We start from the raw sequence: 27578 nt of genomic DNA on the forward strand, positions 1-27578 counted from the left end.
TTTGATTTTCTCATATCTCGACAAACCATTGTTTCCATTTTTCAGTTTTTCCATTATTCAGTTTTTCGATTTTTTAGGTTTTTGATTCTTCAATTCTTCGATTATTCAGTTTTTTGATGTTTTGATTTCTCGATGTTTCGATTTCCAAAATTTTCAATTTTTCGGTTTCTGATTTTTTCGATTTCGCCTTGTCTCAGTTTTTTAATTCATCGATTTCTCGGTTTTTCAATTTTTTGACTTTTGCGACTACAGGATTTTTAGATTGTTTAAAATTTGGATTTTCGATTTCTCGGGTTTTTTGACTTTTGTCAGATTTTAATTTTTAAATTTCTGAATTTTTCAATGTTTTAATTTTTGAAATTTTAAATTTTTCGATTTTTTAAATTTCACATTATTCAATTTTCAACTTTTTGGTTTTTCGATTATGGCCTCTTTCGATTTCCCGGTTTTTTGATTTTTTAGTTTTTCTATTGCTCAATTTTACGATTTTTTCAGATTTTCGATCTCTCAATTTCTCGATTTTTTATTTTCTCATTTCTCGACCCTCCGTTGTTTCAATTTTTTGAATTTTTAAATTTTCGATTTTTTTTATTTTTAAATACTTTTTGGTTTTTCGATTTTTTTTATCTCTTTCAATTTCTCAGTTTTTCGATTTGTCCACTTCACGATTTCTCGGTTTTTAAATTTTTTGATGTTTCAAGTCCTCGATCTTTCAGTTTTTCGATATTTTATTTTTTTTAATTTTAGATTTTAGGATATTTGTTTTTCAATTTTTGGAATTTTTAAATTCTTAATTTTTCAGTTTTTGGTTTTTTGATATTTTGAATTCTTGATTTTTCGATTTTTAAAATTTTTCGACTTTTCGGTTTCTGAATTTTTAGATTTTTCAGTTTTTCAATTCTTCGATTTCTCGGTTTTTTAATTTTTTGATGTTTCAATTTCCTGATGTTTCAGTTTTTCGAAATTTTATTTTTTTAATTTTAGATTTTACCATAGTTCCATTTTTCAATTTTTCGAATTTTTTAATTTTTCTGTTTTTTGGTTTTTCAATTTTTTAAATTTTGATTTCTTGATTTTTAGCTTTTTTAAGTTTTTCGATTTCTCGATTTTTCAATTAGGTGTCGATGTTTTGATTTTGCGATGTTTCAATTATTCGGTTTCTGAATTTTTAGATTTTTCAGTTTCTCGATGACTCGATTTTTCGATGTTTCAGTTTTTCAATTTTTTGACTTTTCGACTATACGATTTTTTGACTGTTTATAATTTGGATTTTCGTTTTCTCAGTTTTTCGACTTTTGAATTTTAGATTTCTGCATGTTTCGATTTTTTGATGTTTCAATTTTTTATATTTTCATTCTTGAGTTTTGGCTTTTTAAACTTTTTCAACTTTTCAATTTCTCGATCTTTCAGTTTCCCGATGTTTCGATTTTTAATTTCACATTTTTCAACGTTATTTTTAAAGTTTTTGATTTATCGATCTTTTGATGTTTCGACTTCTCAATGTTTCAGTTTTTCAACTTCTCGATTTTTCAATTTTTTTATTTTAGATTTCTGAATTTTTAGATTTCTCTCTCTCAATTCTTCGATTTTTTGATGTTTCAATTTCTCGATCTTTCAGTTTTTCGATGTTTTATTTTTGAAACTTTTTAAATTTTTGGATTTTTTTTTAATATACCGATATCTCAATTTTTCGATATATTTTGATGTTTCGATTTTTGACTTTTCGGTTTTTAAAATTTTTCGATTTCCCGATTTTTTAGTTTTTCAACACTTCAATTTTGGCAAGTTCCATTTCTGTTTTTTTTACGATTTTTTGATTTTTTATATTTCACATTTTCCAATTTTCAATTTTTTTACTTTTCGATTGTTTTAAAATTTGGATTTTGGATTTCTCGGTTTTTTGACTGCAATTATTCAATTTTTAAATTTTAGATTCCTAAATTTTTAAGTATTTTAATTTTTGAAATTTAAAATTTTTCGATGTTTTAAATTTCACATTATTCAATTATTTAACTTTTTGGTTTTTCGATTTTGGCTTCTTTCAATTTCTCAGTTTTTCTATTGCTCAATTTTTCGATTTTTCAGATTTTCGATTCTCAATTTCTCGAGTAATCGATTTTTTGATTTTCTCATTTCTCGATTGTTCCCGATTGTTTCAATTTTTCGAATTTTTAGTTTCGACTTTTCAGTTTTTTGATGTTTCAATTTTATCGATCTATCAATTTCTAAAATTTTTGATTTTCCGATTTCTGATTCTTTGGATTTTTCAGTTTTTCGATGTTTTTAATTTTTAACTTTTTGATTTTTCGATTTGTCGACTTCTGGATTTCTCAGTTTTTCAGTTTTTTGATGTTTCAATTTCTGAACTTTCAGTTTTTCGATATTTAATTTTTTAAATTCTTAATTTTTCGGTTTTTTGAATTTTCAACTTTTTGATATTTTGAATTCTTGATTTTTCAATTTTTATAGTTTTTCGACTTTTAGATGTTTCAATTTTTTTAATTTGACATTTTTCAATTTTTAACTTTTTGATTTGCGATCTTTTGATGTTTCGATTTCTCGATGTTTCAGTTTTTCAATTCTTTGATTTCTCGGTTTTTCAGTTTTTTGACTTTTCGACTATACGATTTTTCGACTGTTTAGAATTTGGATTTTCGATTTCTCGAACTCGAAAAAGACTTTTCAATTTTTAAATTTTAGATTTCTGAATGTTTCGATTTTTTGATATTTGAATTTCTTGATGTTTCAGTTTTTCGATATTTTATTTTTGAAACTTTTTAAATTTTAGATTTTTCTAATTTTTTTTTAGTTTTCCGATATCTCAATTTTTCGATATTTTGATGTTTCAATTTTTGGCTTTTCGGTTTTTAAAATTTTTCGATTTCTCGATTTTTCAGTTTTTCAACATTTCAATTTTGGCAAGTTGGCATTTCTGGATTTTTCATATTTCACATTTTCCAATTTTTAATTTTTTGATTTTTCGATTTTAGTCGCTTTCAGTTCCTCATTTGTCGACTTCTCGATTTCTTGATCTTTTCATGTTTCGACTTCTCCAGGTTTCAGTCTTTGAATACTTCGATTCCCCTGTTTTTCAATTTTTTGATTGCAATTTTTCAATTTTTAAATTTTAGATTCCTAAATTTTCAAGTATTTTAATTTTTGAAATTTAAATTTTTTAAGTATTTTAATTTTTGAAATTTTAAATTTTTCGATCTTTATAATTTCACATTATTCAATTTTTAACTTTTTGGTTTTTTGATTTTGGTTTCTTTCGATTTTTCAGATTTTCGACTCTCACTTTCTCGAGTAATCGATTTTTTGATTTTCTCATTTCTCGACTGTTCCCGATTGTTTCAATTTTATCGATGTTTCTATTTCTAAAATTTTTGATTTGATTCTTTGGAATTTTCAGTTTTTCGATGTTTTTAATTTTTAACTTTTTGATTTTTCGATTTGTCGACTTCTCGATTTCTCAGTTTTTCAGTTTTTTGATGTTTCAATTTCTCAACTTTCAGTTTTTCGATATTTAATTTTTTAAATTCTTAATTTTTCGGTTTTTTGATTTTTCAACTTTTTGATATTTTGAATTCTTGATTTTTCGATTTTTATAGTTTTTCGACTTTTAGATGTTTCCATTTTTTTAATTTGACATTTTTCAATTCTTACCTTTTTGATTTTTCGATCTTTTGATGTTTCGATTTCTCGATGTTTCAGTTTTTCAATGCTTTGATTTCTCGGTTTTTCAATTTTTTGACTTTTCGACTATACGATTTTTCGACTGTTTAGAATTTGGACTTTCGATTTCTCGAACTCGAAAAAGACTTTTCAATTTTTAAATTTCGATTTTTTGATGTTTCAATTTCTTGATGTTTCAGTTTTTCGATATTTTATTTTTTTCAATTTTAGGTTTTTCAATTTTTTATATTTTGTTTTATTGACTTTTAGCTTTTTAAAGTTTTTCGACTTTTCGATTTCTCGATTTTTCAATGATCTGATTTTTCACATTTTTCAACTTTATTTTTAAGTTTTTGATTTTTCGATCTTTTGATGTTTCGACTTTTCAATGTTTCAGTTTTTCAATTCCTCGATTTTTCGGTTTTTCAATTTTTTGACGTTTCGATTATACGATATTTCGATTGTGTAGAATTAGTATTTTTGATTTCTGGGTTTTTTGACTTCTCAATTTTTCAATTCTTCGAATTTTTGATGTTTCAATTTCTCGATCGAAATTTTGCAAATTTTAAATTTTTCTATTTTTTTTTAATTTTTCGATATTTTGATGTTTCGATTTCTTGACTTTTCGGTTTTTAAAATTTCTCGATTTCTCGATTTTTCAGTTTTTCAACATTTCAATTTTGGGAACTTCCATTTCTGGATTTTCCATTTTTCAAAATTTTGATTTTTCGATTTTTCCGTTCCTGAATTTTTCGATTTTAGTCGCTTTCAGTTCTTCATTGATCTTTTTATGATTCGATTTCTCGAGGTTCGATTCTTAGGTTTTTCAATTTTTTGACTTTTCTATTGCTAAAAATTTGGATTTTCAATTTCTCAGTTTTTCGATTTTTTGATGTTCCTATTTTTCAATATTCAGCCATTCCATAACGGAAACTATTTTGGGGCTACATTTTGACTTTGCGATTATTCGAATATCTGTAATGGATATTGTGCTTAAAGGTTTATATTTTACTGTACGTGTATTCAGTATGAAATATTTTAAAAAATAATTACGTTAAAATATCTTAAATATGACAAACATTGTATCAATGTTAAATCTTAAATAATTTATCCGAACTAAATGTGCTGTGATTTGATTTGATGTTGACACTTGCATAACCTTATAATAAGTTATTGAAAAGTGTCTCAGTTTAATCAGTTTTGTGTTAATAGTTATCACAAACGGTAAGTATTGGGGTGAAATACGTTAATTTTAGACTTTCAATGCATAGATGTCCCATCCGTTATCAAAAACGCGGATAAGTTAAGAACTTGAGTAAAACTCCGACTTTTAAATCAATTTGTTAATGCTTTTCTCTATTTAAGTACAAGTTCTTCTCAAAGTTTTAATCACTTAAAAATTAAATAACAACAAGTAAATAATTTGATTTTTTTAAATCTGTCCCGTCCATTATCATAATTCTGATCTTTAAAAACATTTTTCCTTAACTATTATTTTATCATGACGCTTCTTCATTTAATGTTATTCTAGGAATGAGTGTCGAGGTAGTACGTAAAGAAAAAGTACGGCAAGCAATGCGTCGCTACCGGCAGAGTATTAACACGGATCCTGTAAAAGCAAAGTGGTACCGCGAAAAAGATGCCCAAAGAAAACGCGCAGAAAGGGTTGTTGAAAGAAGTTTTCTTGTGAAAAATCCTACTCTACATAAAATTAAAAAACAAAAAGCAGCAGAACGTAAAAGAATCTACAGATTAAAACTAAAAGAAACAGCAAAACAAAAAAAGAAGCAGTATTTCCATATAAGTGTCGTCAATCATTGGGAAAAGCTGTGAAGAAAGTAAAAAGCGTGCTGCCCGCGAGTCCTCGTAAACGAGAGGCAGTAATTAAACAACTGCTTCTTCAAATACAACCTGCAACCTCAAAAGCATCTACATTTGCAACTAATTCAGCGCGGGCCCTTACGAAAGAAGAACAAAAAAAAAATCGTCGATTTTTATCTTCGTGATGATATCAGCAGACAGGCGCCTGGAAAAAGAGACACGAAAAGTGTTAAAAACGTATCTTCCGGTAAAAGAGAAGTCTTTCAAAAACGTCATATGGTAATGGCAGTAAAAGAAGCATTTGTTTTATATAAAGTCGAATATCCAGATTGCAAGATACATATAAGTCAGTTCTACAGCATGAGACCTCAACATGTGTTATTGTCTTCTGAAACGCCTCATAATGTGTGCGTATGCAAATATCACGCAAATTTTAATTTTATTGTTGAAACACTTCATGAACTGATACCAATTTTTCCCGCAACTGGGAAAGAACTTTTAGAGCATATATGCTGCAATACTCAAAATGAAGTATGTATGTACCTAATTTTGATACTTGTCGTGTTTTTAAATAGTTTACGTTTGAATAAAAAAAATGGATTTTGTTTGTACCATCCGTTATGTCTAGTCCGTTATCAACACTAGTTGTTATGAAACATCGATACAATAACATACTACGAGCTATCAAAAAAAAATATTGTGCCAAGCAATTGTTCAATCTTAGTTTATTTCACATTTGTCAATTTCATAGTTAATACTTACAGTAATTCGCAAAAAATTCCGATTAAATTTACTAAAGTTTTCACGGTGGGTAATATCGTGTCCCATCCGTTATCACTTTTCAAAATTTTTTCATTGGTCACAACAGCAGCACGTGTCATCCATAAGCGAATATCAAAAGGCTTTATTAAATCTGCTAATATTTCTATATTTTGTTTTATTTATTATAACAATAATACTGTAAGAAATGCAAAATTAACAAATAATTTTGCATCCACATGTCCTGTCCGTTATCATGGAATGGCTGTATTATTTTTTTTTATTAATAAATTTTAGATTTTTTTATTTTTCAATTTTTCGATATTTTGAAGTCTATCAATAAATGGCCTTAAATTCATATTGTGTAAAATTTGTAACATTTTCCTCAATTAGAAATTCATCTAGTGAAACGAAGTGTGAAGGTGTTGTAAAAGTGTACCAATTGCGACATCTGATATGTTTCTGTCTTCGTCCGACACACTGTATTTACGCAAGTAAAGAATGTTTCACAAGAAAACTGACACTTTTCTTTTTTTTTATACAAAAAGATTTCAACTCCTGAACTACGTATAAATTACCTTTAGGCGTGGAGACGAAATCGCTCAACTCCCCGTCATCTTTCTCCAACTGATCCAAGGTTCTGGCTTCTCCCGTACTCTGCAAACCAATCACCACGCATTTTCCACTTTCTATAGCCTCGTGGGCTATCGTTACAGCCTGCCGAACCTTCGCTGCTATACACAAATATTTGAAAAATCTCTGGTGAGCGGACCAGAACAGTCTCCACATGATTTGTTTCTGTACACCGTCCATAACAATGAGTCTACTAGCTTCTTCAAACTTCACCATGGCTTCTACCCACACCTGCGTGCTAGCGTTGTAGACGTCTTCGAATTCTTTAGTCAGAGGAATTTCCTCGATGCGAAAAGTTACACCGTGGAAGCTTAATTGTCGTGCGATGTACGTACCTAAATTACAATCACAGAATTATTATTTATTCATTGTTTTTAATTCGAACTGTCACTTTCAAACCACCGCACAAAATATCCCTAAATTGTGACGTCGGTTAGTTGCACCGCCAACTTAATTTGACAGTGAAGTAGATCAAGCTGGCGGTGGTTAAGGGGACTCGCTAGACGAGGTATAACATTTTTTTGGTTTTTTGTATGAAAAAATGACATTAATATAGATGTGTCATACATCAAACTGCAGCTTTTTTCATATTCTAGGGCGCAGAGACCAGTTCAATCAACTAAAAAAATATGGCTGAGAAATATCGTAAAAAAGCAGCATTTTATGTTTTCTTTTAAAGTTTTTTGAGTCATAACCATCATAAAATCGCTTGAAAATCACTTTTTACAGGGCGCAGAGTCATTAAATGTTTGTTAGTGGTACAATTTGTTTAAATAATAATGTGTTTATTAAAATCAAAATATACCACAAATTAATGCAAAATACGTCGAATAATTTTAACAGGAATATCAGAGGAAAATTAATGATCTATTGGTTAGCAGAGTTTTTAACCAAAACTAACAGTTATTGAAAAAAATGGGTATCAATTCGACAGAATTTGAGCAGTTAGTTCAGTACTTTGCCGATAGGAGCGCCACTAAAATTTACGGAAGCGACTGTCAGGTAAAACCCTTATCGCCTGCTTTACCATAAGCTGATTGTTAGAGTTCTCGGCTGATTTTTCTAATTTATGGCAAGGAACTCAGCTTTATAACAAGCCGCCAGGACCGGCCGTAGTAATCTATTGTTAAGAAAATTAACTTTTACGCAATGAGGTACTATCATAAAACCGAATTAAAACTGGGGAACTATAATATTTTTACTCCACTCAGGATCCTGAATTCAATACACATGATTACTAAAAATTCATTGTAATATTATTGTTAATATATATTTTGCTTTCTTAATTACTAAAACTAATAAACATATTTATAATAATAATAAAAAATATATAAAATACAGCTTTTGTTTAACACGTATAAGTAGCTAAGTGTATCTACTACTTATCACAGAAAGGAGGTGTTTTAAAAAAGCCCTACGCCCAGTAACTTCTCCCTTCATTGTTTACTCGAAAAAAGTGCTCGTGTATGTTTTCATTTGCCGAGAGATCATTTTCAAAATATATTTATAATAAAAATATGCAAGTCTTGATGATGAAAAATGTACTCCCAATAAATTATTAAATTACATAAAAAAATAGAAACAAATTTTATTTATTTTAAAAAAATCTCTCCCAAAGGCAGGTTCCTCTTTCTTCTTGAATCAATTATTTCGGGCAATAATGCGCCAAAGCAAAATCTGCCAAGTTTATCTGCCGTCTTTTTACATATGTTTCTTCGTCTTTATAAATTTTTTCTATATTTATTCCATTGGGTCTCCATACAACAAAATAAACTTGTGAAATACCCGTAACAAGCATTTGTCCCTGGACTTGAAAGTAGTAATCATGATTCTTTTTTTAGTTTCAATTCTCTGTCTGTCAATGTACAAAATTTGATTATTTTTTTCTAACCGCTTCTTCGGGAGACAAATCTTGCGATTTTGAAGGGCATTTAATTTCGACTAATGCACTCCTATCCTCTAGAACCCTGTCTGGACTAGCAGCCAAGTAAGGAAATTGTTTTGAAATAAACAAGCCACACCGTTCAGTTTTTATATTGTTATTTATTTCAAAACACTTGACAGCTTTTTCCTCAATTTGCTGTCCATAGTATGTATAACTGTTACCTCTAAATGTACTGTACAACAGAGACTCCAGTTTTAGCTATTGCTGTACTTGGTCTAAGTTTGTAAATACGTCCAAAATTTGAAGCCCTAACCCTAGTTTCTCTTTCTTTTGCCCAAATGTGCCTGTTGCCTAGTGTCTATTTAAATTTGGTCTAAATTCAAAGATAATTTTCTCAAAAAAACCTCTTTGGCTGTCACAAATGTTTCTACATCCATGACAGGATTTTCTAAAAAATATTTAAACTATAATCGCAGTCGGAACCAGCATACGTAAATTTTTTTGACATATTTTTTTACGAATACCTTGTCTAAGACGAGCTTGTTTTATAGACGAACAATATTTTATTGTTATTAAACCAGGATCGTTTTAATCACAATATATTTACTTATCCTCTCTAAAAAATTGATGACGTCACCTCAAAATTTTGCTGAATAAATCCTATCTAAATTGTATAAAATATGATGAGTCTCTTCTTGTGATTTATCATTCCATTCATGTTTTTTGAATTTGCATATACAGGATAACCCCAAAAATTAATGAATGCGTAAATTTATTTTATTGATTTAATCAGAAACAACAGAACCCAATGCTTTGAAATCTTGCAAATGTTTTAAGGTTATAAAGAGCATAATAAATTTTTAGTCCAAATATATTTGCTTATCCCATTGATAAACTGATGACGTCAGCTCAAAAGTTTGCCGTATAATCCTATTTAAAATTTACAAAATATGATGAGTCTCTTCTTGTAATTTATCATTCCTTTCATATTTTTTGGATTCGAATATACAGGGTGACTAAAAAAATTTAATGAATGCGCAAATTAATTTTATTGATTTAATCAGGAACTACAAAACCGAATGCTTTGAAATCTAATGTGAAAAAAAAAATCATAATAGGCATGCAGTCGTCACGTTTCCGATGGCGAGGAAAGTACTGTCTAAACTTTTTAGACTAATTTTTTTGATTTTCCCATTTTTCCATTTCTCAATTTTTCAATGTTTCAGTTTGGGATTTTTTCACTGTTTTGATTGTTTAATTTTCCTTCCATTTTTAGGTTTTTCAATATTTCAGCCTTGGAATTTTGTAATATTTCGTTTCTTCAATTTTTCAAATTTTTGATATTGTGTTTTCTCGGTTTTTAAATTTTTCGATATTTTAATTTTTCAGTTTTTAAAGTTTTAGGCTTTTAGATTTCTCACTATCTCAACTTTTCGATTTTTCAGTTCCATGATTTTTCAATTTGTCGAATTTTTAAATTTTAGATTTTTTGTTCTCGATCATTCAATTTTCTGAGTTTTCAGGCTTAGATTTTTTTTGTTGTTCAATTCTTGGATTTTTAAAATTTTTGTTTTTTAAATTTTCCTATTTATCAATTTACTGGGATTTCAATGTTTTGATTTCTTGATTGTTCAATTTCTCGATTTTTTGAATTTTTAGTTTTTGATACGATTTTTTTTTCAAAAATTTTCAGTTTTTCAATTTATTAACTTCACGATATTTCAGTTTTACGATTTAAAATTTTTTTTATTTTTCAGTTTTTAATTTTTGACGTTTCTAAATTTTTCGATTTTTCACTTTTCCGATTAACTGATTTTTTGATTTTCCCATTTCTCTATTTCTTGATTTTTCAATTCTTTCTTCAATTGTGATTTTTCAATTTAACGATTTCTGGATTTTTTAATGTTTCAGTTTTGGATTTTTTCACTTTTTCGATTCTTCAATTTTCTTTCCATTTTTGAGTTTTTCAAGATTTCAGTTTTGAATTTTTTCACGTTTTCGATTTTTCAATTTTCCTTCCATTTTTCAGTTTTTCAGTATTTCAGTTCTGAGATTTTGCAATGTTTCGGTTCTTCAATTTTTCCATTTTTTGATGTTTCGATTTCTCGGTTTTTCAATTTTTCGATAGGTATTTTAATTTTTCAATTTTAAAGTTCTAGATGTTCCGTTAATTTTTTGTTTTCCTTGATGTTTCGATTTTTAAATTGATTAATTTTTAGATTGTTCAATTTCTCGATTTATAAATTTTTCAATTTTTCAATTATTAAGTTTTCGATTTTTCAATTTTGGTGTAATTTGAAAACGGTATTAAAAATACATTTAGGCGAAGAAACTAATAGACGGGCTTGATAAGCCTTGTTTGCTCTACAGTGTCTAAATTGTGTTTGAATAATATAATAATTATCTCGAATATTAAAATTAATATGTCAAAAGAATACGAGAAATGATTATTCTGTGCTGAAGGTATGTTGTGGGCCGCCTGTCATAAATTATCATTATTCTGCATTATCGGCTTACGATACTTTTATGACTCACGTCCGGTAGTCGTCTATCCCAGCGCGTCAGGTAGATTAAAAGAAGAATTGCTGGTTGCGTTTAAGGCAACAAATGGCGCCCAATTCAAACTTGTCTCTCGTCTAGCGTTCCCCCTTAATTGTCAAACTATTCTTGATAACCAAAAACACCAACTTACCCCGTAGTTTCATGTCCATGGCCACGATCTCCATCGCCCCCACCCCCCTCTTCTCCACCGCCGCAATAAAATTGTCGAACGTCGCAAACGAAGTGCCTTTCCCCCACAGCCCCAAGCGCGCCATGTACGCCATATTCCGGGGCTCCGACGCCCCCGTGGCCGACGCATACACCACCCTCGCCTTGGGCAAGCTCATCTGCAGCCCCAGAACCGCCAACCCTGCAACCAATCCCAATCACCACAAGTCAAACCACCCCTCAAACATACCCGTCTTCGTGGGCTTCTTCTTCTCCTTAGTCTCCTTCTTGTCGAGGTTGAGCGCCCCTTCGGGACACAAATTCTTAGCCCTGTGACACTCATCGAACACCACAACCCCGTCGAAATCCTTCCCGCACCACTCCAACAGTTGATCCAACCTCGTCTTGCACACCCCATTCACGTTGCTTTTCCCGATCAGAGCCGAGTACGTGCTGAACATAACCCCTTCTCTGACAGGCCGAGCCGAGGTCGAGATGGTGCCGTACTTGAACTTGTTCAGCTGGTGGACCTCGATCGAGTCCGCCCCGATGTCGCTCAAGTCGCGCTCGGCGTCGTATTTCAGGTCGGTCGAAACCGACACCCAGATGGCCTTGACGCGCCCTTTGAGATAGTTCTCGAAGATCACTCCGGCGATGGTGCGTCCTTTGCCGACGCCAGCGCCGTCGCCGACGAGAAAGCCGGCTCTGGTGCCGTCCGGAAGGATGTTCTCGTGGGCCTGGCAGGCGTAGGTGACGCTCTCGAGTTGCAGGGCCGAAAGGGCGCCGGAGTCGATGGTGGCGGCGGGGAGAGAGAGCTCGTAGGAGATGTCCGCCGGGGCCACGGAGGAGAGAGACGTGGTTTCGACGACGGGGTCGGGGTGTTTTTTGCCGAGTTTGAGCTTGGAGGGCATGTAGTCGGCGTAGGTTTCGGCGACGCCGAGCTCTTCGTCGTCGACCTGGGGGAAGGAGTCGCGGAAAATTGTGTCATTGGATTCCTTTCTTTTAAACTCGATCGTACTTAATAGTCGATTTTTTTTTATTATAAACATATACAGTCAACGTTAAGAAGTTAAGGGAAGTTAAGATATATTTTAACTTTCCAAGCGTAAGCGAAGGAAGTATTGTAATTGAGTCCGTCGACCGAAAAGAAAATAGAGGGTGGGTGGGCGGGGCTAGTATTTTATAATATAAGACTGATATTGGCACTTTTGACATTTTCGACCATTTTTCAACTATTTCCGAAAATTTCCACTTCCACTCGACAGAAGAACATAATTATCCCCGCCCACCCGCCCTGTCTACTTTTCAGTAATTGATTTTATCCGAACTGAATGAAATGAATTTTACAACACATATTATTTACGATTAGCGTTTTTTTACGTTTATAAAATTAGTCGTTAGAATGAGCAGCTTAGCTTTAGCTCTTGCTAAAATACGACTGATTTTGGAAATTTTCGATTTTTCAATTTTTTGATTTTTCGATTTTGGTCTCTTTTTAAATGTCTCAATTTTTCGATTTGTTGACTCCTCGATTTTCTGATGTTTCGATTTCTTGATGTTTCAGTTTTTCAATTTTTCGATTTCTCGGCGTTTCAATTTTTTTTACTTTTCGACTTTACGATTTTTCGATTGTTTAAAATTTGGATTTTTGATTTCTCGGTTTTTTGAATTCGATTTTTAAATTTTTCGATATTTTAGTTTTTTTTAATATTTGTATATTTCAATTATCCGATGATTCAGTTTTACGGATTTTTCAAATTTTCAATTCTTGACATTCCAAAATTTTCAATGTTTTGATTTCTCAATTTTCCGATTAAGCGATTTTTTGATGTTCTCATTCCTCGACTCTCCATCGTTTCATTGGAGGGTGTGTGGGCAGGGCTAGTATTTGATAATATAAGACTGATATTGGCATTTTTGACATTTTAGATCATTTTTCAACTATTTCCGAAAACTAGTTGAAAACATTTTCTTGTAGATCGCTTTTTTACTTCCCGAGCGTAAGCAAAGGAAGTATTGTAATCGAGTCCGTCGGCCGACTCTCTACTTTTACGTTTTCTCGATCTTTCATGACCCCTAGAAGACGAAGAAATAGGTCTCCCATTTCCGTCTGTCTGTCCGTCTGTCCGTCCGTCTGTCCGTCTGTCCGTCTGTCCGTCTGTTGTCCCGGATTTTTATTAGACAGATAATCTCCGAAAGTACTCGACCGATTGTTGTGAAATTTTGTACTTATATTAAGAATATCATGTAGATGGTAAAACGCTAACCAAAATTTGTCTAATCATCCCCACCACTAAAGCGATGACGTCACTTCAAAATTGTACATAGTAAATGGGTTTTCAATTGTATAAAATAACATAGTCCTACACATGTAGTTTACAACTCTGAATCGACTTTTCACCCGAAACGTCCAGATTTTTGGAAAAAAAATCAAAATTATAAAACAACATTTTGAAATTTAATTTTTAATCTGCTAACCAGAATGCTTTGAAATGTTGCAGATGTTTTAAGGCTATAAAGAGCATCATAAATCTTTAGTAAAAAAATATTTGCTTATCCCCTCCAAAAACTTGATGACGTCAGCTCAAAAGTTTGTGGAATAAATCATATCTAAAATGTACAAAATATGATGAGTCTGTACTTGTGATCTATCACTCCATTCATATTTTTTGGATTTGCATATACAGGGTGACTCAAAAAAATTAATGAATGCGTAAATATATTTTATTGATTTAATCAGGAACTACAAAACCGAATGCTCTGAAATCTTGCAGATGTTTTAAGGTCATAAAGAGCATAATAAATGTTTAGTCAAAATATATTTGCTTATCCCCTCCAAAAACTTGATGACGTCAGCTCGAAAATTTGCCGAATAAATCATATCTAAAATGCACAAATATGATCAGTCTGTACTTGTGATCTATCACTCCATTCATATTTTTTGGATTTGCATATACAGGGTGATTCAAGAAAATAAATGAAAGCGTAAATTTATTTTACTGATTTACTCAGGAACTACAAAACCGAATGCTTCGAAATCTTGAAGATATTTTAAAATTATCATAAGCATGGTAAATTTTTGATCAAAATGTATTTGGTCGCCCCCCTAAAAAATTTATGACGTCACCCCAAAATTTTGCTGAAAAAATGCCATCTTCAATGTGTAAAGTATGATGAGTCCATACTTGTGATTTATCACTGCATTAAAATTTTTAATATTTGCTTATACAGGGTGTCTGAAAAAAATTAATGACGGAGTGAATTGATTTTGCAAAACTGAATACTTAGAAATCTTGACGTTTTGAAGTTATTGTAAGCATGGTAACTGTTTAATCAAAATGTATCTCTTTATCAACCCCAAAAAAAATTCATTACGTCTTCTCACAATTTTACTGAATAAAGTATATGATCTGACTACACTTGTAACTAATCATTGCATTCAAATTTTTTAACTTGCTTATACAGGGTGACTCAAAAAAAGAAATGAATCAGTCACTTTATTTTAGTGAATAAATCAAGAATTGCTAAACTGAATATTTTGAAATCTTGCAGATGGTTAAAATTGATTGTGAGCATGGTAAATTGTTAATGAAAATATATCTGTTTATTCCCCCGAAAAAATTCATGACGTCATCTACAATTTTTGCCAAAAAAGTTTAACTCAAAATGTGCAAAATATGATGAGTTTTAACATAAGCAACTGTGGCCTGTGGTTTAGTGGAGGTGGAGTGTGCAGTGCAATTAGAAGTTCCGGTAACAGATCCCGGCACTTCCAACTTTTTTCGCCCATCAAATCAAGAACAGCACTTTCGATTTTCGCAACAATAATGTTATAATATTTATTTATTTGTTATTGTGTGTTCGTGAATAAGCACCATAAATAGCAAATGTTGAAATTTTTTTTTTGTGATCGGAAGAATATCTCTTAATCATTATATATATTGTCAATACATGATTAACTTCGACTGTTAATGTTTATACATCGAGAGAAGCAGAGAACAAGTACATACGCATTTGCTTCAGTTACGCCACTGACCGTGTCATTTCTTTATCGCACGTTGAGACATAGTTTATATAAACAAACTCCCAGCCATAGCAAAAAGCGGAAGTTGGAAACGACGAGCGGCGCGGGGTTTGGGTGGCGAGACGAAACAGTTGCGATTGCGAAATGCGAAGCCAATTCGAAAAAAATTGGTCTAAAGAGTTTAGACAGTACTTCCCTCGCTGTCGGAAACTTGACGACTGCATGCCTATTGTGTTTTTTTTTCTCATTACATTTTTGTAGTGGGAATTTAAAAAAAAATTGCGATGACGTCATCAACATTTTTGCAAGGACACGTATATCAGTTGGGATAGATGTAGTGTAATACTAAGAATAAAATTATTATATTCTCAAATTTTCGGGAAAATGAATTGGGTCGTTTGAATATTGATTTGTAATAATCAATAAAATAACGAAACAATTTACTCACGTATACCTACGTATCAGAGGCAACTGAAAATCGTGTATGTATAAACATTGTTAATTTAAGATGACAGGCGTAACAGCATACGTGAGAGCCAAACACAGAAACTGTAAACAAAACGACCGTCGGTTTTATTGCTTCGACTTCCGCTTATTATATAAAACATTGGGTTTTATTTTAATTCTTGACGGTGAAATTCACAATTGGTTGATTATAAACATGTCTATTTCACATTCGCGGAATCAAGTGAACGCATAAAACAAATGCAGGTCTGTAATGTTAAAGTCGATGTAAATAAGCGTGCTACCCTTATGTTTCAACCGAGTTTTTCCTTTAACAAATTTTGTGTCTACCAAATTGGGTTGGTTGGGGTGTAATACTAATAATAAGTGTTGCCTTTAATTTAATCAATAAAATAAATTGACTTCATTAATTTTTTTGAACCACCTCTTAAGAAAATCTAAAAAATATGAATGGAATGATAAATCACAAGTACAAACTCATCATATTTTTTGCATTTTAGATAGGATTTATTCAGCAAAATTTAAGGGTGACGTCATCAATTTTTTTAGGAGGGATGAACAAATACATTTTGAACAAAAGTTTACCATGCTTATAATAACTTTAGAATATTCCCAAGATTTCAAAGCATTCGGTTTTGTAATTCCTGATTAAATCGATAAAATAAATTCACGCCTTCATTAATTTTTTTGAGTCACCCTGCATATGCAAATCCAAAAATATGAATGGAATGATAAATCACAAGTACAGACTCATCATATTTTGTACATTTTAGATACGATTTATTCGGAAAACTTTTGAGCTGACGTCATCAGTTTTTTGTAGAAGATAACCAAATATATTTTGACTAAAAATTTATTATGCTCTTTATAACCTTAAAACATCTGCAAGATTTCAAAGCATTCGGTTTTGTAGTTCGTGATTAAATCAATAAAATAAATTTACGCATTCATTAATTTTTTTGAGTCACTCTGTATATGCAAATCCAAAAAATATGAATGGAGTGATAAATGACAAGTACAGGCTCATCATATTTTGTACATTTTAGATATGATTTATTCGGCAAACTTTCGAGCTGACGTCATCAAGTTTTTGGAGGGGATAAGCAAATATATTTTGACTAAACATTTATTATGCTCTTTATGACCTTAAAACATCTGCAAGATTTCAGAGCATTCGGTTTTGTAGTTCCTGATTAAATCAATAAAATATATTTACGCATTCATTAATTTTTTTGAGTCACCCTGTATATGCAAATCCAAAAAATATTAATGGAGTGATAGTTCACAAGTACAGACTCATCATATTTTGTACATTTTAGATATGATTTATTCCACAAACTTTTGAGCTGACGTCATCAAATTTTTGGAGGGGATAAGCAAATATTTTTTGACTAAAGATTTATGATGCTCTTTATAGCCTTAAAACATCTGCAACATTTCAAAGCATTCTGGTTAGCAGATTAAAAATTAAATTTCAAAATGTTGTTTTATAATTTTGATTTTTTTTCCAAAAATCTGGACGTTTCGGGTGAAAAGTCGATTCAGAGTTGTAAACTACATGTGTAGGACTATGTTATTTTATACAATTGAAAACCCATTTACTATGTACAATTTTGAAGTGACGTCATCGCTTTAGTGGTGGGGATGATTCGACAAATTTTGGTTAGCGTTTTACCATCTACATGATATTCTTAATATAAGTACAAAATTTCACAACAATCGGTCGAGTACTTTCGGAGATTATCTGTCTAATAAAAATCCGTGACAACAGACGGACAGACGGACAGACGGACAGACGGACGGACAGACGGACAGACGGACAGACGGACAGACGGACAGACAGACGGAAATGGGAGACCTATTTCTTCGTCTTCTAGGGGTCATGAAAGATCGAGAAAACGTAAAAGTAGAGAGTCGGCCGACGGACTCGATTACAATACTTCCTTTGCTTACGCTCGGGAAGTAAAAACTGTTGAAGAGTGAATGTCATTGAGGATATATATCTCCAAATTTTAAAAATTGGACCAAGTTACAATAATTGTTGCCTGGTAAGTGCAGATATTTTGGATTTGCATATACGGGGTGATTCAAGAAAATAAATGAAAGCGTAAATTTATTTTACTGATTTACTCAGGAACTACAAAACCGAATGCTTCGAAATCTTGAAGATATTTTAAAATTATCATAAGCATAGTAAATTTTTGATCAAAACGTATTTGGTCGTCCCCCCTAAAAAATTTATGACGTCACCACAAAATTTTGCTGAATAAATCCTATCTAAAATGTACAAAATATGGTGAGTCTCTTCTTGTAATTTGTCATTCCATTCAAATTTTTTCGATTTGCATAAACAGGGTGACTCAAAAAAATTAATGAATGCGTAAATTTATTTTATTGATTTAATCAGGAACTACAAAACCGAATGCTTTGAAATCTTGCAGATGTTTTAAGGTTATAAAGAGCATAATAAATTTTTAGTCAAAATATATTTGGTTATCTTCTACAAAAAACTGATGACGTCAGCTTAAAAGTTTGCCAAATAAATCGTATCTAAAATGTACAAAATATGTACTTGTGATTTATCATTTCATTCATATTTTTGGATTTGCATATGCAGGGTGACTCAAAAAAATTAATGAAGGCGTGAATTTATTTTATCGATTTAATCAGGAATTACAAAACCGAATGCTTTGAAATCTTGGGAATATTCTAAAGTTATTATAAGCATGGTAAACTTTTGTTCAAAATGTATTTGTTCATCCCTCCTAAAAAAATTGATGACGTCACCCTTAAATTTTGCTGAATAAATCCTATCTAAAATGCAAAAAATATGATGAGTTTGTACTTGTGATTTATCATTCCATTCATATTTTTTAGATTTTCTTAAGAGGTGGTTCAAAAAAATTAATGAAGTCAATTTATTTTATTGATTAAATTAAAGGCAACACTTATTATTAGTATTACACCCCAACCAACCCAATTTGGTAGACAAAAAATTTGTTAAAGGAAAAACTCGGTTGAAACATAAGGGTAGCATGCTTATTTACATTGACTTTAACATTACAGACCTGCATTTGTTTTATGCGTTCACTTGGTTCCGCGAATGTGAAATAGACATGTTTATAATCAACCAATTGTGAATTTCACCGTCAAGAATTAAAATAAAACCCAATGTTTTATATAATAAGCGGAAGTCGAAGCAATAAAACCGATGGTCGTTTTGTTTACAGTTTCTCTGTTTGACTCTCAAGTATGCTGTTACGCCTGTCATCTTAAATTAAGAATGTTTATACATACACGATTTTCAGCTGCCTGGGATACGTATACGTGAGTAAATTGTTTCGTTATTTTATTGATTATTACAAATCAATATTCAAAACGACCCAATTCATTTTCCCGAAAATTTGAGAATATAATAATTTTATTCTTAGTATTACACTACATCTATCCAAAACTGATATACGTGTCCTTGCAAAAATGTTGATGACGTCATCGCAATTTTTTTTTAAATTCCCACTACAAAAATGTAATGAGAAAAAACACAATAGGCATGCAGTCGTCAAGTTTCCGACAGCGAGGGAAGTACTGTCTAAACTCTTTAGACCAATTTTTTTACTTTATTCACATCCTAGATTTTATTATAGTTTCCACTCCCACTCGATATAAGAACATAATTGGCCCCGCCCACCCGCCCTGTCTCCTTTTCAGTGATTGACTTTATCCGATCTGAATGAAATGAATGCTCAATTGAACAGAAATAAAATTATTCAGTCGTTAGAATGAATAGAAATAAATTTTACAACACATAGTATTTACGATTAGCGTTTTTTTTTTACGTTTATAAAATTAGTCGTTAGAATGAGAAGCTTAGCTTTAGCTCTTGCTAAAATACGACTGATTTTGGGAAATAACATACCTTCCAAAAAAATTGAGGGCGGGTGGGAGGGGCTAATGGTTGCTAAGATAAGACTGACTTTGGCAAATGATATACCTTCTAAGAAAATAGAGGGTGGGTGGGCAGTTTTTCGAATTTTTAATTTCTAATTTTTCAGTTTTTGATGTTTTGACTTCTAGATCTTTCGGATTTTAGCCTTTTCGGTTTAAGATTTTTCAGTTTTTAAATTTTTCCATTTTTCAAATTTTACATTCAATTTTTGATTTTTTGGTTTTTCAATTTTGGCCTCTTTCGATTTCTCGATTTTTCAGTTTTTCAGTTTTTCGATTTCTGGATTTTTTATTTTGCGACTTCTCATTTCTCGGTTAACCGATTTTTTCTCGACTTTCCAATGTTTCAATTTTTCAACTCTTCAATTTTTCGATTTAACAGGTTTTTGATTTTTCGATTTTGGTCTCTTTAAATTTCTCAATTTTTCTATTTGTTGACACCTCGATTTTCTGAAGTTTCGATTTCTTGATGTTTCGATTTCTTGATGTTTCAGTTTTTCAATTCTTCGATTTCTCGGTGTTTCATTTTTTTTTACTTTTCGACTTTACAATTTTTCGATTGTTTAAAATTTGGATTTTCGATTTCTTTTTTTTGAATTCGGTTTTTAAATTTCTCGATATTTTAGTTTTTTTTATATTTGTATATTTCAATTATCCGATGATTCAGTTTTACGGATTTTTCAAATTTTCAATTCTTGACATTTCAAAATTTTCAATGTTTTGATTTCTCAATTTTTCGATTGAGCGATTTTTTGATTTTCTCATTTCTCGACTCTCCATTGTTTCAATGGAGGGTGGGTGGGCGGGGTTAGTATTTGATAATATAAGACTGATATTGGCACTTTTGACATTTTCGATCATTTTTCAACTATTTCCGAAAATTAGTTGAAAACATTTTCTTGTAGATCGCTTTTTTTTACTTTATTCACATCCTTTATTTTATTATTAGTTTCCACTCCCACTCCACATAAGAACATAATTAGTCCCGCCCATCCGCCCTGTCTACTTTTCAATAATTGATTTTATCCGATCTGAATGAAATGAATGATCTATTGAACAGAAATAAAATTATTCAGTCGTTAGAATGAATAGAAATAAATTTTACAACACATAGTATTTACGATTAGCGTTTTTTTTACGTTTATAAAATTAGTCGTTAGAATGAGAAGCTTAGCTTTAGCTCTTGCTAAAATACGACTGATTTTGGAAAATAACATACCTTCGAAAAAAATTGAGGGTGGGTGGGAGGGGCTAATAGTTGCTAAGATAAGACTGACTTTGGCAAATGATATACCTTCTAAGAAAATAGAGGGTGGGTGGGCAGTTTTTCGAATTTTTAAATTTCTAATTTTTCAGTTTTTGATGTTTTGACTTCTAGATCTTTCGGGTTTTAGCGTTTTCGGTTTAAGATTTTTCAATTTTTAAATTTTTCCATTGTTCAAATTTTACATTCAATTTTTGTTTTTTTGGTTTTTCAATTTAGACCTCTTTCGATTTCTCGGTTAATCGATTTTTTCTCGACTTTCCAATGTATCAATTTGTCAACTCTTCAATTTTTCGATTTTACAGGTTTTTGATTTTTCAATTTTTCGATTTAGATCTCTTTTTAAATTTCTCAATTTTTCGATTTGTTGACTCCTCGATTTTCTGATGTTTCGATTTCTTGATGTTTCAGTTTTTCATTTCTTAGATTTCTCGGTGTTTCAATTTTTTTTACTTTTCGACTTTACGATTTTTCAATTATGTATTTAAAATTTGGATTTTCGATTTCTCGGTTTTTTGAATTCGATTTTTAAATTTTTCATATTTTAGTTTTTTTTTTTATATTTGTATATTTCAATTATCAGATGATTCTGTTTTACGGATTTTTCAAATTTTCAATTCTTAACATTTCAAAATTTTCAATGTTTTGATTTCTCAATTTTTCGATTAAGCGATTTTTTGATTTTCTCATTTCTCGACTTTCCATTGTTTCAATGGAGGGTGGGTGGGCGGGGCTAGTGTTTGATAATATAAGACTGATATTGGCACTTTTGACATTTTCGATCATTTTTCAACTATTTCCGAAAATTAGTTGAAAACATTTTCTTGTAGATCGCTTATTTTTACTTTATTCACATCCTATATTTTATTATTAGTTTCCACTCCCACTCCACATAAGAACATAATTAGTCCCGCCCATCCGCCCTGTCTCCTTTTCAATAATTGATTTTATCCGATCTGAATGAAATGAATGATCTATTGAACAGAAATAAAATTATTCAGTCGTTAGAATGAATAGAAATAAATTTTACAACACATAGTATTTACGATTAGCGTTTTTTTACGTTTATAAAATTAGTTGTTAGAGTGAGAAGCTTAGCTTTAGCTCTTGCTAAAATACGATTGATTTTGGGAAATAACATACCTTCCAAAAAATTGAGGGTGGGTGGGAGGGGCTAATAGTTACTAAGATAAAACTGACTTTGGCAAATGATATACCTTCTAAGAAAATAGAGGTTGGGTGGGCAGTTTTTCGAATTTTTAATTTCTAATTTTTTAGTTTTTGATGTTTTGACTTCTAGATCTTTCGGGTTTTAGCCTTTTCGGTTCAAGATTTTTTAATTTTTAAATTTTTCCATTTTTCAAATTTTACATTCAATTTTTGATTTTTCAATTTTCGCCTCTTTCGATTTTTCGGTTTTTCAGTTTTTCGATTTCTGGATTTTTTATTTTGCGACTTCTCATTTCTCGGTAAATCGAGTTTTTCTCGACTTTCCAATGTTTCAATTTTTCAACTCTTCAATATTTCGATTTTACAGGTTTTGGTCTCTTTTTAAATTTCTCAATTTTTCGATTTTTGACTCCTCGATTTTCTGGTGTTTCGATTTCTTGATGTTTCAGTTTTTCAATTCTTCGATTTCTAGGTGTTTCAATTTTTTTACTTTTAAAATTTGGATTTTCGATTTCTCAGTTTTTTGAATTCGATTTTTAGATTTTTCGATATTTTAGTTTTTTTTATATTTGCATATTTCAATTATCCGATGATTCAGTTTTACAGATTTTTCAAATTTTCAATTCTTGACATTTCAAAATTTTCAATGTTTTGATTTCTCAATTTTTCGATTAAGCGATTTTTTGATTCTCATTTCTCGACTTTCCATTGTTTCAATGGAGGGTGGGTGGGCGGGGCTAGTGTTTGATAATATAAGACTGATATTGGCACTTTTGACATTTTCGATCATTTTTCAACTATTTCCGAAAATTAGTTGAAAACATTTTCTTGTAGATCGCTTTTTTTGACTTTATTCACATCCTAGATTTTATTATTAGTTTCCACTCCCACTCGACATAATAACATAATTAGCCCCGCCCACCCGCCCTGTCTCCTTTTCAGTAATTGATTTTATCCGATCTGAATGAAATGAATGATCTATTGAACAGAAACAAAATTATTTAGTCGTTAGAATGAATAGAAATAAATTTTACAACACATACTATTTACGATTAGCGTTTTTTTTTACGTTTATAAAATTAGTCGTTAGAATGAGAAGCTTAGCTTTAGCTCTTGCTAAAATAAGACTGATTTTGGGAAATAACATACCTTCCAAAAAAATTGAGGGCGGGTGGGAGGGGCTAATAGTTGCTAAGTTAAGACTGACTTTGGCAAATGATATACCTTCTAAGAAAATAGAGGGTGGGTGGGCAGTTTTTCGAATTTTTAAATTTCTAATTTTTCAGTTTTTGATGTTCTGACTTCTAGATCTTTCGGATTTTAGCCTTTTCGGTTTAAGATTTTTCAATTTTTAAATTTTTCCATTTTTCGAATTTTACATTCAAATTTTGATTTTTTAGTTTTTCAATCTTGGCCTCTTTCGATTTCTCGGTTTTTCAGTTTTTCGATTTTTGGATTTTTTATTTTGCGACTTCTCATTTCTCGGTTAATCGATTTTTTCTCGACTTTCCAATTTTTCGATTTGTTGACTCCTCGATTTTCTGATGTTTCGATTTCTTGATGTTTCAGTTTTTCAATTCTTCGATTTCTCGGTGTTTCAATTTTTTTTACTTTTCGACTTTACGATTTTTCGATTGTTTAAAATTTGGATTTTTGATTTCTCGGATTTTTGAATTCGATTTTTAAATTTTTCGATATTTTAGTTTTTTTTTAATATTTGTATATTTCAATCATCCGATGATTCAGTTTTACGGATTTTTCAAATTTTCAATTCTTGACATTTCAAAATTTTCAATGTTTTGATTTCTCAATTTTTCGATTAAGCGATTTTTTGATTTTCTCATTTCTCGACTCTCCATTGTTTCATTGGAGGGTGGGTGGGCGGGGCTAGTGTTTGATAATATAAGGCTGATATTGGCACTTTTGACATTTTCGATCATTTTTCAACAATTTCCGAAAATTAGTTGGACACATTTTCTTGTAGATCGCTTTTCTTTTACTTTATTCACATCCTAGATTTTATTATTAGTTTCCACTCCCACTCGACATTTGAACATAATTAGCCCCGCCCACCCGCCCTGTCTCCTTTTCAGTAATTGATTTTATCCGATCTGAATGAAATGAATGATCTATTGAACAGAAATAAAATTATTCAGTCGTTAGAATGAATAGAAATAAATTTTACAACACATAGCATTTACGATTAGCGTTTTTTTACGTTTATAAAATTAGTCGTTAGAATGAGAAGCTTAGCTTTAGCTCTTGCTAAAATACGACTGATTTTGGAAAATAACATACCTTCCAAAAAAATTGAGGGCGGGTGGGAGGGGCTAATAGTTGCTAAGATAAGACTAACTTTGGCAAATGATATATGTACCTTCTAAGAAAATAGAGGGTGGGTGGGCGGTGCTAGTTATTGCTAAGAAAAAACTAATTGTGGCACTTTTCACATTTTCTTGTAGTTTTCGATATCCAGAAGTCATTTTCGGCTTCGTTTCTTCGGAAATTCCCACCGTTTTTCCAAAATCGCTAATTGAAATACATCGATTTTGACACTTTCGTCAAAATAGCTCGGCATAAAAATTTTGTACGCAGATAAAAAAGGAAATTATTATTAGTTTTTGTTTCAGAAAATACAATTGTTTCAAGAATGTACTTTGTAGTTTTTATATATTTTCAGAGATGATTAAAATTTGCTAATTTGGGACAATAGAGGAGTCTGGACAGGTCAGGTCACGTTAGGTCAACGCAGGGCAGGTGCATGAAATAAGTAATATATTTTACAACAAATAGTATAACAAAAAAAGTTACGATTAGCACTTTTTTTTTACTTTTTTCACATCCTAGATTCTACTATTAGTTCCCACTCCCACTCAACAGAAGAACATAATTAGCTCGCCCACCCACCCCGTCTCCTTTTCAGTGATTGATTTTATTCGATCTGAATGAAATCAATGATCTTATACCGAACACAAATAAAATTAGTCGTTAGAATGAGAAAAGTGGGACTTGAGCGGGCCTAGTACTTGCTAAGATAAGACTAATTTTGGGAAATGACATACATTTTAAGAAAAGAGATGACGGGTGGATGAGATAGTATTTGATAAGATAAGACTGATTATGGCACTTTTGACAGTTTTGACCATTTTTAAACTATTTTCGAAAATTGGTTGAAGACATTTTCTTGTAGATTTCGAAATTCAGAAGTCATTTCATTCGTACCGTTTTTCCAAAATCGATAATTGAAATACAGCAATTTTTACAGTTTCGTAAATTATTATTAATTTTTGTTTCACAAAATATATTTTTTTAAGAATGTACTTTTACGTTTTCTTGACCTTTCATAACCCCCAGAGTACGAAGAAATAGGTCTGTCTGTCCGTCTGTCTTCCGTCCCGGATTGTAAATACACAGATAATCTCCGAAAGTACTGCGCGGATTGTTGTCAAATTTTGTTTGATATTTGGTATTAGGAATATCATCTAAATGGTAAAAAGCTAACCAAAAGTTGTCTAATAATCCCCACCGATAATATGATGACGTCACTTCTCTATACATGCAGTTTATGACTCCGTGGTTGAATTTTTACCCGAAACAATTTCATTTTAAATCTGCAGAACCGAAAGCATGGTAAATTGTTAATCAAAATATACCTGTTTATTCCTCCCAAAAAATTGATGACGTCATCTCAAAATTTTGCCGAATAAATTCCATTCCAGTCATTACAAAATTGGGCAAAGTAAAAACTCAACTCGAAAATACTGGATATGTTTTAAAGAACTTTGTTTTTATCTGACATTGTCATCCGTCAACAAGTCTGAACACTTATCAAACAAGATCAACATGTTGGAACCTGACATTACACTCTAAACTGCAAAACCCACTAATTTTCGCACGAAAAGAAATTACTGTGTCGAATTGAAAAAAATTGAATACGTTTTCATGTACACACTATCAATTACAGAAACTCAAGCAAAACTAACTTACCAAACCATCAAGTTCTTCATCTCCTGGTTTTGTCAGAGTGCCATGGAAGGTATCATGTTCCAGAGGTTTCACGATTTTCTTCCTACGACTCACTGGCGGCCTCATCTTGTGGTACCTCTGACGAAAAACGTATTAAAAACAAAAATTTCACCAATTTTGGACGGTATCACAGCGAATTTGTTATTGGACACAAAGTTTGAAACACCCACGTGATTGTCATTCTCGAAAAAGACGATCTTTTCTTGAAACGCACTATACATCTTAGGGCCGGTCTTTTCGCCTCCTGATAGAGTTCCTGAGAATTTTTATCTACAGGAAAATGTCAAATGGGGACTTCACTCTCTGACAAAATTATCTTCCAGATAATAATAAGAGCTATTGTTCGACAGATATAATCACCGATTCTTACTGATATCTAACGGCGACAACCGAAGGCGCAGCGAACTTACGCGATTGCTTGTTTCAAATTCACGTGTCATTTCTGCCAAAGACGGTGTTTACTTGAACCGAGAGTGATTTTCTTGATAAAAAATGGGTAAATCACATTTATTAATAATAATAAATTTGCATCAAATAATATGTCGATACCTTCATAGACATCCATCGCGCAACCAAAATAAAAGATAATATACGAAATAAATGAGGTTATGTTAGCAAACGTCAAAAACTGTTGCAAAGCCAGTTGCAAATAGTCTTTCTCGCTTATTCACATTACAATACCAATAGCTCTCACTCTCTCGCTTACAGCTGGACTAGCTGATTATTTTCGCAGATCCATTGCAAAACCACCCTTATTGACATTGGAGTCGTCAACCGCCAAAGTAAAGCGCCAAATTTAAATAGTCGATGCCAATAAAAAAACTTGATTCACTACGACTCGTCGCGTGAGAACTTGTTTGATTTACAGACCAGAGCGCGCTCAGGCCAATGTCGACTCTAAGCGTTCAGAAGCGATTTGGTTGGTTTAGACTATAATTTCTGCGGGAAATAGTTGTTTGGTCGGTTTTTATAACGACCAAGTGAATATTTTTGGTACATAAATATTTAGATGATTTTACATATTTTGTTTAAATAAGAATTAATTCTTTATTTGTGTTTTATACTAGCAAAATGTCTTAAACTAAGAACATTGTTGAAATCGTGATAACCCAATGGATTTTTTTCGAGAAAACGTTTTGGAAATACTGTCTTCTATTTTGTATGATTTTTTTTTTAATGTTTTTAGTGACAATTTTTGTGGT

General features: G+C 31.3%; 1 protein-coding gene across 3 annotated transcripts in view; it reads right to left on the bottom strand.

The window, feature by feature from the left end:
- Nucleotides 1-27578, bottom strand: part of LOC135140029 (protein strawberry notch-like) — a 49713-nt gene that overhangs the window by 17326 nt on the left and 4809 nt on the right. Inside the window, exons 1-5 of one of the 3 annotated variants that reach the window (XM_064070405.1) lie at nucleotides 26547-26631; nucleotides 26338-26454; nucleotides 11733-12438; nucleotides 11466-11684; nucleotides 6834-7223 (exon numbers count right to left, since the gene is read on the bottom strand). In XM_064070405.1, coding sequence (XP_063926475.1) covers nucleotides 6834-7223; nucleotides 11466-11684; nucleotides 11733-12438; nucleotides 26338-26454; nucleotides 26547-26597 — 1483 coding nt within the window. In that variant the 5' untranslated portion in view covers nucleotides 26598-26631. Of the gene's footprint in view, nucleotides 1-6833; nucleotides 7224-11465; nucleotides 11685-11732; nucleotides 12439-26337; nucleotides 26455-26546; nucleotides 26632-27578 lie in introns of those variants that run through there. The other 2 variants (XM_064070404.1, XM_064070406.1) reach the window with 2 other exon arrangements.

This window comes from Zophobas morio, unplaced genomic scaffold, assembly GCF_036711695.1.
Source record: "Zophobas morio isolate AGI-343-1 ecotype UQ-CSIRO unplaced genomic scaffold, CSIRO_AGI_Zmor_V1 ptg000038l, whole genome shotgun sequence".
Classification (NCBI taxonomy): domain Eukaryota; kingdom Metazoa; phylum Arthropoda; class Insecta; order Coleoptera; family Tenebrionidae; genus Zophobas; species Zophobas morio.